Source organism: Crocodylus porosus, unplaced genomic scaffold (genome assembly GCF_001723895.1).
Source record: "Crocodylus porosus isolate Cpor-Errol unplaced genomic scaffold, CroPor_comp1, whole genome shotgun sequence".
NCBI classification, from domain to species: domain Eukaryota; kingdom Metazoa; phylum Chordata; order Crocodylia; family Crocodylidae; genus Crocodylus; species Crocodylus porosus.
The window spans coordinates 32,548,871-32,562,559 of NW_017728907.1; the positions used below are offsets into that span (position 1 = coordinate 32,548,871).

The following is a 13,689-nucleotide window of genomic DNA, read 5'->3' on the forward strand; positions in this document are numbered from 1 at the left end:
TGCTTCTGAGGGCAGGATGCCAGTCAAGGGCCCTGCCCACCGAGGGATTTTGGCACAGGAGGTGGGGCTCAGCAACATTGTATAGTGTGCAGCCCGCCTGCAACTGTGGAAGGACCTGCAGCCCCAAGCCACTCAGAAGTTGGACAGTCCTGTTCTAAGACCAGGTGGAACACGAGAACTTCTCGGCTCTTCTGCAGTACGGTTCGCTTGTACTTTTAGCTGATTTATATTCTGCCTTCCCCAAGAAGGCTCAGGGTGCCGTTTTACAAGAGAAACAGAACACTTTTATAAAACAGGAGAATGACATAACATTTTAAATAGGAACTATACTTCTTATATTGTGCTGAAATCTGAGGATGGGTAACATCTAACAAATTATTCTGAGGCCAGCTAAGAGAATGAGGGCTTATGGTCCTGACCTGGACCAGGACTCCTGATAACTGCTGCCATATAAATAACCCCGTGAGATGAGTAGAACACTTGGAAAATCCCTGAAGCAAACCCAGGGATATAGAAATTTTCCACTCCCCTTTTAGAAGGTAAAATAGGAATCAAAATATGTTATTAGTTTAGTTTGTTGGGGAGGTTTTTCTTTTCGTAGTCTGCCAGCATTTGTGGATTGCTGAAGTTAAAAAAGCAAATGTAGTTGTTCATTTCTAACCTTGATACTCAGATTTAGTCTGATCAGCATCACGCTAAAAATACAGCCCTTTCTGTGCTGTTCTGAGAGTAAACTGCATGTCCAGAATTTTCAGTCCTATTTAAATATATAGCCTATTACAAGCCTGTTAAGAAGCAGAATGCAGTTCTAGTTCATCTGGGCAGATTTCCATGGTCAGAAGGATTAGGTTTATAATCTGCACTTTGGTAAACCCAACAGTCAAGTATCTCATTTAAATTTGTTCATGGAAGTTGTCACAAAAAAGCCTAACCACATTTAGGTAAGGTGCTTAAATGGCATAAACCAGAGAAGGGCAATTATTTGGGCTGGAGGGCCACTTAATCAGCTTCTCAAGGGCTGCATTTCTCAGTCTCACCCCAATCCCCGTGCTGCCTAGAACTGTAGCATGCCCTGGTCCCCACCCCGACCTGGAACCCGCCGGTTGTGTCCACAACTTATGCCAACACCCACCCAGTGTGCCAGAAGCAGCCCCAGGCAGGTGCCAGCATCAGCTGTGGACATGGCCAGCAGATTCCAGTTGGGGCTGGGGGTGTCTACCCAGGTCTACAGCTGACACCGCTGAATCAGTGCCAAGTGAAAGCGATCCTGCCTGCCTGGTGTGGTGGAAACATCCCTGCCTCCCCAGCATCACACAGCAGCCAGAGCCCTCAGCTGACTGCAGGCTGGATAAAATTAGTTAATGGGCTGAATCTGGATCGTGGGCTGTATTTTATCCATCCTTGGTATAAACGACTAGGAAAAAGGTGCCTTCCGTGGGCCAAAGATATTTCTCCATGAGGGAAGTTTTGCTGTTATAGCTTACTCGCAGTGTTAGTCTGAAGTCAGGCAGAAGACAAGGCAGAGCTGTACTTAAGGGTGTAAACATGTCCCATTTCTCCTGAGAGAAAGTCTTTTGTTCTGGGATCCTATAGAGTACAAATCTGTTGTCCCCCTTGGCTAAAAACAGATATTGGAGTTCTCCCGAGAGAGCCGTATACCGTGGGATCCTACACTCTGCAAGCCCATAAGTGTTCCTATACAACCCTACAAAAGCAAACTTTCCTGTAGTAGGGAGAGGCAGAAGAAAGCCATACAAGGGTTCATTGTAAATCCTAAAACAACAACAAAGGACTGTTTCCACCCAGTGCTGACCTTTTTTTAAAAAAGAAAATTCGTTATGATGTGTCTAATCTGTTATCTAAGCAAGATCCAAAACTTTCTTGCAAGGGGAATGCCTTTTCTTCATATTTAATCCTGTTTTCCTTGCTGCAATTTTAGAGCTTCTGTTGTGTGTTGCCAAAGATGCTTTTTTGACTTGTATATATGAAAAGGAATATTCTTTAGTTAGGTGCTAACCCTATTTTATATATTTTCAAGGTATTTCTAACATTAAACGGTGTTTACCTGAATCTGCTACACTTTTTTTTTTTTTTAACTTTATTTACAAATATCAGAAAACAGACATGCCCAAGAAGTTACAGAATATCCTGGCCTGCAGACTAGCATTATAGAGCTGAATTAAAATGTTTCAGGACAAAGGACATTGATGTGTCTAACTGATTTATATTGCAGATTGCACTGAAGTATGATCCACAAGTAGAAGATGATCTACGCAACTGGATAGAAGAGGTTACAGGGCTGAGCATCGGAGCCAACTTTCAGTTGGGATTAAAGGATGGTATCATTCTGTGCGAGTAAGAAACATTCTTTTCTTGAATCATTATGCCCTTTCCTGTGTCTAGAGAGCACAAGATGGGGATTCCCCTTTGAACAGGTCAGTGCAGTCCTTTGGCTGAAAACAGTTGCTACTAAGGGGAAGACAGTTTCCATATCAGAGTCCTCTTCCCTGAAGTAACAAACAGAATTGAAAATTGGATCTCTGGTATTTCATCAAAAGAATTATGAAAATCATCATTAGTACTCACTATTTAAATTCCGTTCCTGATCTATGCATTAGACTTGCCAAATCACTTGGCTTTGAAAATCAGCATTTTAACATTAATGAGAAATAATTTCTACTCTTCTGCCTCAAGTCAGCACAAGTATAGCATGAACAGTAAAGATTTTTATGTAACATCTACACAAGTGGTCTTAAAGTGAGTTTCATTGTTTAAGCATTTTATGTTTGTTTTTTGTTTTTTTTTCCCTCCAGACTTATAAATAAATTGCAGCCAGGATCAGTGAAGAAAATCAATCAATCTAAACTAAATTGGCATCAGGTAAAAACAAAAGAAAAAAAAAAAGCACCGCTTCCTTTTATTACTTCTGAATAACAAAGACGGAGATCTTCCTCCTTATATTTTGCCAGTGTATGATTAACTGTATGTGAACATTTTAAGAAAATGAATAAATAAACGATGTCTAATGTAGTGGGATTGCCTTCCAAGTAGTATGTCAGTATAAATGTTTGAAAAAACATGAAGTACTAGCAAATTTTCAGTGGAAAAATGGAACCGTATGCCAAGATGTCTTTTCTTAAAAGCAAGGGGTGTTTCAACTTGTGTATTATTTAAACCCTAATTGGAATTTTCCATTCAGCCAGAGCTGTTGGGAGTCGTATGAAATACACTGCCCTGCAAGCAGTAATGTTCAGGGTGGCTGCATGAGGTGGCTTCTTGCAAAACAGGAATAAATGTCTCCTTTTTTTTTTTCAATTAAGCTTGGGTTTTTGAGAGCGGTCTTGAAACAAAGTAATCGTATTTAAAAGGTTTTGTTACAAATGACTGAATATGTATCTTCAAGATATGCAAGTTGAAATCAGAATTAGACTATACATTTCTTTATAAGGAGTAGTCTGTCTCATGCCATAGGTTTATATTATGCTTCCAGTCTCTTGTAAAAGCTGTACTGCAGTTAGTCTGGGCAAAGTTGGCTGCCTTATCTGTTGCTGGTTCTAGATGAGTACTGCAAGCCAGTTAGCAGTCCACTTTACCACAAACAAACTTTATTAAAAAAAAATAGAACCATTTAAAAATATATCAAAGGCATTTGAAATGGACTTTACACTGATGAAGACTGCTCCCAGTCCGGATGAATTCTTGGTATATAAAATGAAAAAAATCAAAATGCAGAACCAAGTAGAAACAACCTGATTATTACTAGTCATTTCAACTACCCTGCCTGTATTTACTTTATTTAATCTCTGACAAAATCCTAACCTTGAAAAAAGGGCCTACCATACATTTTGCAGTTTTAAATATTTTCGAGAATGAAATGTTCAGTGTGCAGCTCACCGTTTTGTTTCTGTTTAGCTGGAGAACATTGGGAATTTTATAAAGGCCATCCAGGTTTATGGTATGAAGCCACATGATATTTTTGAAGCAAATGATCTTTTTGAAAATGGGAACATGACTCAAGTACAGACAACACTGGTTGCACTAGCAGGTCTGGTAAGTTCTTTTATTTACATATTATAAAATGTATCTCACACAGCTCGGGTGCATGCACCTTTCCAGGGTGTTCTCTTTATCATGGAAGCATAGAAAACTTAACATAGATCAGGAAGAAAGGAGTGATAGAGCTAGCTTCTCCTGGAGGTACTGAAGAAGTCCTACTTTGGGGATCTTGGGGTATCCTCTGTGTGAGGTGAGGATGGTGAGTAGGAAGGGGTATAGCTATGAATTTGCAGTTTTTAACAGACCAGAGCTCTGCTCGGCCCTTGGATACACACATGAGCACCAGGAAAAGTTAATGTAGTAGCATTAATTCATGCTGAATCTCCACCACAGCAGCCACTCAGAGCTGATTAGAAACTTCTGTGACAGTTTTGTTGAAAAATTTTGGTTACTTAAAGCCCAAAATAGTTCATGCAACCCATCTTGAGGAACTTCCAACAAATCCTAGGTAAGATTCTGAAGAAAACTTCTGGAATCCTGATGGATCGGCCCCCAGAAAAGCTGGATGCAGTGGGGTTTCTGATAGTGGGACACTCTTCATCAGTCTGTTTTGTCCTGGGGAAAGTACAAGGTTACAAAACCCTGTATTTCCTTTTAGCTATTTCCTTTTGCATCCAGTGGTGGCTTATATCTAAAGTTTTTGCCCTGTGACAGGGCATGGCAGCCAAGCCCACTGTTGCTGAAGATGAAGTCTGAAAACTGAGGTTCACTGCTTCATTGCCTTTAGATTTACTCTTCCTGTGGGTGTGTAGATTTCTTGGGGTGCCTGGATGCACAAGCTCCCAATTTTTCCTATTCCTTTCTGAATTTTGGAAGGACTAGAATTGCTGTGTCGTAGGAGGAGTGTAGATTCCTGGCTCAATTAAGGTGCCACACACATGAAATTACTGCTTTCCTTTCAGGAGCTAGGGCAGCACAGTACTGTTTTGCATTATATAGACACATGCTTGTAGTTGCTTTCAGCTTTGCACAGGGGTGCAACTCCATTGAGGAATTACCCTAATAACATATAACTTGAAAGCTGAATGTCTCTCTCTGTTTATCTAGGCAAAAACCAAAGGATTCCACACTACAATTGATATTGGTGTCAAATATGCAGAAAAGCAAGCAAGGAGCTTTGATGCAGGAAAACTAAAGGCTGGTCAAAGTGTAATTGGCCTACAGGTAAATATCAGAAGATGCTTTCTCTTAGTTTGGTTTACCACAAACTTTAATATAATAGATCAGTTTCCTGAAGTGTCATTCATGAAAAATGCAAACTCAGCTAGAGCAAATTCTCATTCTGTTTTCAAACCACGAGGCTTTTTGTTTTTGTAAATGGTTGGTAAGATTTCTTACATTAAATGACAGCTAAAAGGATGTTCTCTTCTAATGAAATCCATAATATAGTAAAGGTGGTGAAGGAAACCTCGGCTTCCTAATTACTACTCTTTTGTCCAAGCAAATATTTTAGAAGTAAATTAGAAATTCCTGTTGGAGACAGTGCTGCTTTAATAGCAGAAGTTTTCTTCCCTTTGTTTTCTTACACCAGAAGTCCAGAACCTGTTAGCTAACCTGTTGCAACAAACTTTTAGTAACATGATAGAAAAGCCTTTCACATTAAATAAACAGTTCGAGAATGCCTTGGTGCACATGTGAAACTAGTAAACTAGCTCTAATCAGTACAATGTTAGATACATGTTCCATGCCATCACTGAAATGGGTCATTTAGATCAGTTATATTGATTCAGAGAAGCTCAGTGCACATGCCTAATGTCAGTGACTTTGATTATTTGTCGTTGTCTGCCTGGAGTAGTTCTCACTGCACAGACTGCATGTCTTCCCTCTTTTTTTTTAAAAACAAAGATGGGAACCAATAAATGTGCCAGCCAGGCAGGTATGACTGCTTATGGGACTCGAAGACATCTCTATGATCCAAAAATGCAAACTGATAAACCATTTGACCAGACAACAATTAGCCTACAGATGGGAACTAACAAAGGGGCCAGTCAGGTAAGCAACGCTGCGTGTCATGTAATATATCATGAAATCAGTTCTTGTGAAACTGCCTAATTTTGGCGAGCAGGCCAGTGGCATACTGAAGGAGTGGCTTCAATGGGGAGTCCTCAGGTGAGAGCATGGGAAGGCAGATTTCATTAATGGTATCTTGAAGTAACTGGAAAGAGCCAAATTCCTTGTTGGCAGCTGACCTGCTGGCCCTTAAGTTCTTTTCAGCAAGGAGCAAGGCAGGAGCTGTGAAAGGTACTCTGTCCTTGCTTAAGTTGTGATGAGCTAGAAAATGTCACTTCACATACTGAAAACCAAACTGAAACGAAAGATTGCTGCCAGGGTTGTACTATAATTGGATGTCAAATGCACTCTTTTCAGCAAGTGTGTCCCCTTCCCTCCAGCCAGGTGTTTTCCTGTCCCATGGGGTGAGTTATGGAGTTAATTCTTTCTCACTGGGTTTCTACAACAGTGTAAAGACATTTTCTATTAGTTCAGCATCCACAATTTACTGAAATTAGGTTACAACACTTAATTGATTTGGGGTAGATTTATCCTAATGCTACTTTGTTAAAGCTATCTTAAAATTCACGTTTTTGTGTTAGGCTGGAATGCTGGCACCAGGGACCAGAAGAGACATTTATGATCAAAAGCATATATTACAACCTGTGGACAACTCTACTATTTCACTACAAATGGGCACCAACAAAGTGGCTTCCCAGAAGGGGATGAGTGTGTATGGGCTTGGACGACAAGTGTATGATCCCAAATATTGCGCTGCACCAACAGAACCAGTAATTCATAACGGAAGCCAAGGAACAGGAACTAATGGGTCAGAAATCAGCGATAGTGATTATCAGGCAGAATACCCCGATGACTATCACGGAGAGTACCAAGATGACTATCAAAGAGATTACCATGGTCAGTACAGTGACCAAGGCATTGATTACTAGATTTGTATCAAAAGCTCAATATTAGTCCATTATTTTATTCAGTTAAAAACGAAACTAGCCTTGTGGAATTGTTACCCATCTTCCCTACACACTATACTTAATGTACCTAAAGAAATATTGCCTTACATACATTCCTTTTTCTGCCCTTTCCCTCTCTAGTTGCCTTTAGTGCTGTAACAGTTGTAGTCTACAGCATAACCAATAACTGCATATGAAGTAAAAAGGAATACTGTGAAAGGGGGAGTGCTTTTGTACAGCCAGTCTCTTAATTAGGAGCTATGCATTTTCAGTCTTCTTACTGAATAAGCATGTTACATACCACATCAAAGCCTTGTTGTTTTTTGTTTTGTTTTTTTACTTATGCAGACACCTGGTAAGCAGTAAATGAAAGACAAAGGACTTTCATGCTTAAAGTTAATATGGTTTCTGCCAACTACATCTAAGATGCAGCATTAGTGATCTAAAATCATTACTTTGTTTCTACAGTATTGTTTGGTAATGTTTAAAGTCATACATTAGATGCAGTAAATGTGCATTTGTGACTAAGTGTATTCATTCCATTATCTAAACTGACCAAACTCCTAGAAATAGTTGTCTTACTAAAAAGGGAGCTTGTACAGAGTCTTGAGCCAACAAAGAACCCATGTTTTGGTGCATTTACTTTTTATTGTGCCATAATGTATCCATGTAGAAATGCTTTTTTCTTTCTTGAACTGTATTTATTGCCACACTTCTCAACTGATTCCATTGTATTTTTATAAATAAATTTTTTCTTGAAGGTACCTGGAGATTTTGTTTAGTTTATTACACAAACAAATGAGCTGCCCTGGAAGTTACCCTGACAGTCAAGAACATTTTAATCTAGAACACCTCAAGTGTAGTAGTTCTGGGTATCTCTGCTTGAGAGATTCCTTTCAATACAAGATCCCTGGATCACTCTGCACATCTCACCCAGAGTACAGTGGTCACAGCAGTTTCCTTTGCTCATCACTGACTGCTTATATGCTTGGTTAGGGACCTGTATATTATGACAAGGACAAGGGGGCAAGCAGTCTAACTACAGGTTCTGCACATGCTTATCTTGCTTCCCTACTTCACCCCCTAAACAGCTTCTGGCAGAAGCAAACCCAATAGTTCTTATTTTAGATGGGCCCTTTGATGTGCCTTTACATAAGTAAAACATTTTTATATTAATACTCAAACATTCTGGACTTGTAGAGAGACATAAAATCATCTGTAGTTCATTCAATTAGTTCCTGATACTTATTTTTGATGAGAGATGGCATGTTGTCTCAAGTTTAGCTGGAAGGTAGGATAGGAGATGTACCTTAGAGATACCTTATCTATTTATATTTTAACTCACCATCCCAAGTAGCTCTGTGTCAACAGAACTGCTAGCAGATGAACTAGCTAAGATGGGAAGAAATTTCCCATCACAACTACCCACTACAAACTCAATTTACTTTATTTTTCTGAAAATAGTGTCAAGCTTGTTAATTCAAATATACATGGAGGTGACTTCTGAAAACCTGCATGTTAAATGAAATGTTTAGAAGCAGTGCTATGACTGACATTGATTGCTTTGATTAATTTTTAGCACTTTCCTTAAAAAAAAGCCCAATCTTCAACTTGCTGCTCTCATTTAAGTCAAAGTGTAACCCCCATTAGCCTTCAATGATGTAGGTTCAGTCTTTAAATCCAATTCCTTATATATCCATTACCTTGGAAAATAATGACAGGCAATTGCTTTCCTCAGTGCATTTCATTTTGCATTTTTGGTTGTGAAAGTAGCTTATGGCATCATGATTTTGAAGTTAGTAATTAATCAATTATGAAATGGAAGTGTATATAGCAGAATTACCTCCTTCCCTTGACCTTTTCTGAAAAGCCTAGCTTACTAGGTTAAGACTTAAACTTGCCCAGATTCATACAACTCTTATCCAGCAGTGTAGGTGTTGAATGGAAACAAAGGAGAGGGTGGATCAGTGAAATTACTACTAACTTCCAGACTAACCAAAAAAAGAGCCTGGCTTTCTTCTTCCCAAATCAATTATGTTTATTAATAAATGCCCCCTTTGTTCTATCACTTTTTATAAGTGTTTATCTTATTTCTGCTGTTACTTCAGAAGTAGCTTTACTGGAGATTTCTCTGGAAGGAAAGCCTTACCCCACCACAGCAGCATGTGATTGGGTTTGTTCCTTCACCTTAAGGAGGCAGAGCTGGGAAAGACAGTGCATGAACACCTGGAAGAAAACCTGGATTTTACTTTTGTGTCTTGGGCTCTTAAAAAAAAGGGGGGGGGAGGAAGAATTTCAGTTTGTGTGTTTCATTTATCTGAGAGCCAAAATTGAATGTTGAAAAGTAACTATAGCAATCGAACAAGACCAAGAGACTGAAAGCCTTAACCTGAAAGCAAGAACATTGTTCAAATGTTTTCTATTTCTCAGAATGTGTATTTAACAGGCAATTTGGGAAACTGCTTTCTTATAAAAGGCAAATTCATAAGCGCATTAAAATGTGCAACTAAATTGCAACCATCACTAACAGATAAAGCCGTGCAAAAAGGACAACACTTGCCGTACAGACACAAGGCAGGGATGGTGATAACCTTAGAGACTGCCCTGCCACCTACCTGACTTCAAACTAACACAGCTAACTTACCTCTCTTTACTATACAGAATAAAGCAATCAAGAAACAAGGTATGAAAAGATAATACACTAGAGCAATGTCTAGGAATTCAGTGCTAATGTTGTTTGGGAACTAAACACTGTAAAGCTTAACTTCCACAATATAACAGACTTGTTAGAAAAATGTATTTATTTTAGTGTACACAAGACTTCTATAGATAAAAGGATCTATTTAAGGGTCTACATACAGATATAAAGGTGATTTAGATTTAAAAGGAGATGGAAAATTATCCTATAGCATCATCTACCATTCCCTCCCTTTGTCTGGCAGGTGGGACAAAAGATGATGCCTCTTCCCTGTTTGCTCATCATCATCATCATCATTCCTCCATAGCATTACCATTTTCTCTCAGCAGCTCCTGAACTCTTTAAGGTGTCTCATGATACAACAGCATGCACAGAAGACAGTAAAACTACACCAGGATGAGGAATCAGCTCTTAACAACTGCTAAGAGATTAAAAAGTCTTAGTCTGCTATGTAGAGCAAGGACATCAGCTACTTTTGTCTCTTAACTGAGCTTCCCTGCTTTGTCAGCTTTCACTTCTGAATTTAGTCCCTCCAAAATCCTTGCTTTATTCTTTGGGAAAAGACAAAAATTTTCACTTACCTGAAAAAAAAAGATCCTAGATTGAAACCACCTGTATCACCTTTGAATTTTTTTAAAAGACATCCTCAGATTTCCCACTCAGCCCAGCCTGAAGGTTCAAGCAGCTCTGGGGGATGGGTAAAGAAAAAAGGATTTTGTTCTGCTGAATAAAATTATAGCATCATGACTAAATCTAGATGAATTAAGTAAGTTCATTCTAACACTATGAGCATTTGAAGTCCTTTCCAGTTGCATCCCAAGACAGTCTCCCTATCTGTGGGATCACAGAACAGTGAGACCATGAAAAATTAACATACAGCTTCCAATTTTACAACTCCATGACACAACAACTCCTCTCCCCCCCCCCCCCACTTTTGGGGGCTTTATTTATAACTTTGCTGAACTATTTCCACTAGCTCCTTTTCCTTTATTCTAAACAGCTCCACAGATTTCTATTCTTTGCCATTTCTTCAACCTTTCCTTATGGGTTCAGCTGTCAGATACTAAGGAAAATGCTCCCACATCTACTACTTCAACCTGGCATCCCAACCCCTTCCCATTATGTCTCTTCTCTTCAAGATTTCCTCCTACAGCTTCATCTGAACATAACCAAGTCTGAGCTCATCTTTCCTCCTTTCTTTGTCACGTTCAAAGTGGCTATTTATTTTTCATTTTTAAGTACGAGGATTCAGAGAAGAACTAAAGGCTGTTCACAATCTTAACTGTTCAAAACATTTACCTACAAGAGTATACAATACCTCATAGCCATTCTCCTAGCTGAATAGACTGCAGTTTCCTTCCACTAAGACCAGTACTGCTTCTCAATTGCCTGCAGCCATTGTGGAGCACTACTGAACAACTCAGGTGGAAATGATCTCAAGGCATTTTCTCAATAATGTTTTGCATCTGTGGATCCAAGGACTATTGGCCATGTTTTCTACACAGATGCATGCAGAATTACTACTGAGGTACCTGAACTGACATATTTGAAGAGCTTGATACCAGAAGGATAGCTCTTCAACCTTGTTTTCAGACAACACCACCGATCTGACAGAAGAACTTTATTACTGTAATTTTCATGAAACAGCTTAACTTCTTTTACATTTTAATAATGACAGATATGATGAAAAATCCACTACTGCATGAAGAGACTGTGTTTAATTCTTCAGTGCAAGAGGTACAAATACTATTAACAGATCTAAGTTACTTTGTCCCAAAGTATCTGTGTCCTTCACTTTGTTTTGTCTGAGTTTTGCTGCTGCAGTTTAGCCTGTATGCTTTCAGGTCCATTTCAAGTTCAAGCCTACACCCAGAGAGAAGAGTGTCAAATATGTAGCACTGATCTTGTTATCTGTATCCAAATGTTCTTAAAAGTAATCTGCAAAAGAATAAGCAGCATTCATGCATCTGAAAATCCAGGACTGCCCTTGATGAAATGTAAGGGTAAAAAGAAACTGGTTTTTACAGTCCACTTCTGTGCTTTTCTGATTTTTTAGCTAAATATAATGAAATACTGAAATAAAAGAGGAAGGAAATATGAACATAATAAAACTTAAAATTGTGCATTCCAGTCCAATGACTTAGGCTATTATTTCCCTATAACATAATGCTTAGAATAAAGTGTAAGTGACAGTGCCAGAGACTGTGATGTTTAGAATAAATAAAGAAAATAGTCACCAAAAGATAGATTTTATTTTTGTCCCTAGTGCACTTTAGCAGGATAAAAAGCAACTGCTACTGCAGAACCTTTATGAGCCAGCTCTTGCTCCTGGCCTCGGGGGGCGGTGACAATCACAGTTCTAAATGGTGGGGCTGTCCTCAGCTGGAATACATTGGCATAGCTCCATTGAGGTCAACTGGTAAGCTTTATTCTTATAGTCTTCACGGCTGAAATAGCCCTTTGGGGCACTTCTCCTTTCTTGAATCTCATCAGTTTTAAACAACAGCAGAAGGTCATTTCAGAACCAGTGGCCAAACCTTTCCCTTCATCAGAACACTGCTTGGTGCAGGGAAGCTGGGAATCTACTCCAGCTCCAGGGAAGCCTTTTCTCCATCCCTTTTCTCCCTGATATGCTCCTTACATTGGGTCAGGGGAAAAATGGCTAGCACAAAAGTCAGTTCTGTCCATTTTACAGCAGCAAAAATTCACTGCTGGCCACATACAGCCAGAATCCAGCCCCGTTAGGAACTAGCTCAGATGTTCTTGTGTCAGCACTGATGATGATGGAGGAGGATAGAGAAACAAACCAGGATCAGGAAATAAATATTTACAGTCTATGCCCAGTCTTTTTTAGCGCACAATGGGAGACGACCGTTATCTGACGTCCATGTTGCACAGCCTTTATTGCTGTCTCACCATAGGCTGGAGTTCTGTCCCATCATCACTATTCTGGAGGGTTTTCCTGTTTCTGTGCTTTTTCTCCTCATTTAGCTTGTTGCTCTGCTTCACAAAGCTCTACAAAGCGGAAATAAGAATAAGGTCATCCAGAACTTTAAATCTTTGATCAACCAGCTAGTTCCCAGGGTGAGGATGCTGGCTGATACCAAGCATGTACTCTGCAAGACCAGGAAGGAAATTACTGACACTGAGGGGCAGGAATCATTCTACTTTGTTCCTTACTAGAAATCTTCCCTTCATGCTAGCTTCTAGGACATGGCTAGCTGCACAAGAAGCAAAGACCACAGCAAAAAACAAGCTACTATGAAGAGTGAGAGAAGCATCTTAAGACAGCTGCACAGAACAGGCTGTAAACCATCTCCAGGAAAAATTCAGGTGAGACATATTATGGCATTTGGCAATTAGCATGAGATTGCTGGAAGGGTCTCTTATTCTAAGGTGACTGGAGAGCAAGGCTCCAGAGTTTTCAGTGCAGGAAGGTACCATTATTCAGGACAGCACTGCAGCATGCGCTGATTTTTAAATATGTGTTTAAGTGTTAACTTAAACCCTGCATATTGCTCAAATGATGAAACCCATTCAGGCAGCCTTTTTTTACATTTAATTCTATAAACATTACATGGGACAACAAAGGGTTTTTTAAATCTGAAATTATAGCACTGTCCTTCAAGAAATCCATCCAGAACAACCACATAATACGACTCATTCTGGCTGCTGAGTTTATTTCTCATGGCTTGATAACACTTTTTTTGTCACATGGTATATCAGGAGAAAGACAGCACTGACAAAAAGTGTGAAAGGAAAGCACATCTACTTCTTTAACCTTCCTGGTCATGTGAAAAGGCAGGCACATGTACATTTAAACATTCCACATATTTCGGTGCAACTAAAAATATCCTTTGTCATCATTAACTACTGAGAACATGTTAAAACTGAAGTTATCTTCATAATCCTTCTAATGATTCACAACACAATGTCAGGACTAGGGCACGCTAATTATGAGGGTATAAATCCAAAACA

At 39.3% G+C, this 13,689-nt stretch overlaps 2 protein-coding genes across 4 annotated transcripts in view; one reads left to right on the plus strand and one right to left on the minus strand.

Annotated features, from left to right (window-relative positions):
• Positions 1-2,221: 2,221 nt before the first annotated feature.
• CNN3 (calponin 3) lies at positions 2,222-7,777 on the plus strand (the record flags this gene model as incomplete). Its single annotated transcript, XM_019530598.1, has 6 exons — positions 2,222-2,355; positions 2,814-2,880; positions 3,913-4,050; positions 5,104-5,220; positions 5,902-6,048; positions 6,648-7,777. Coding segments are annotated over 6 exons (951 nt in total), but the record flags the coding sequence as incomplete, so codon positions are not given.
• A 4,157-nt stretch (positions 7,778-11,934) lies between these two features.
• Positions 11,935-13,689, minus strand: part of SLC44A3 (solute carrier family 44 member 3) — a 58,904-nt gene continuing 57,149 nt past the window's right edge. For 2 of the 3 annotated variants that reach the window (XM_019531068.1, XM_019531067.1), the window contains one exon: positions 11,935-12,726. In XM_019531068.1, coding sequence (XP_019386613.1) covers positions 12,613-12,726 — 114 coding nt within the window. In that variant the 3' untranslated portion in view covers positions 11,935-12,612. The remainder of the gene's footprint in view (positions 12,727-13,689) is intronic. The other variant, XM_019531069.1, reaches the window with a different exon arrangement.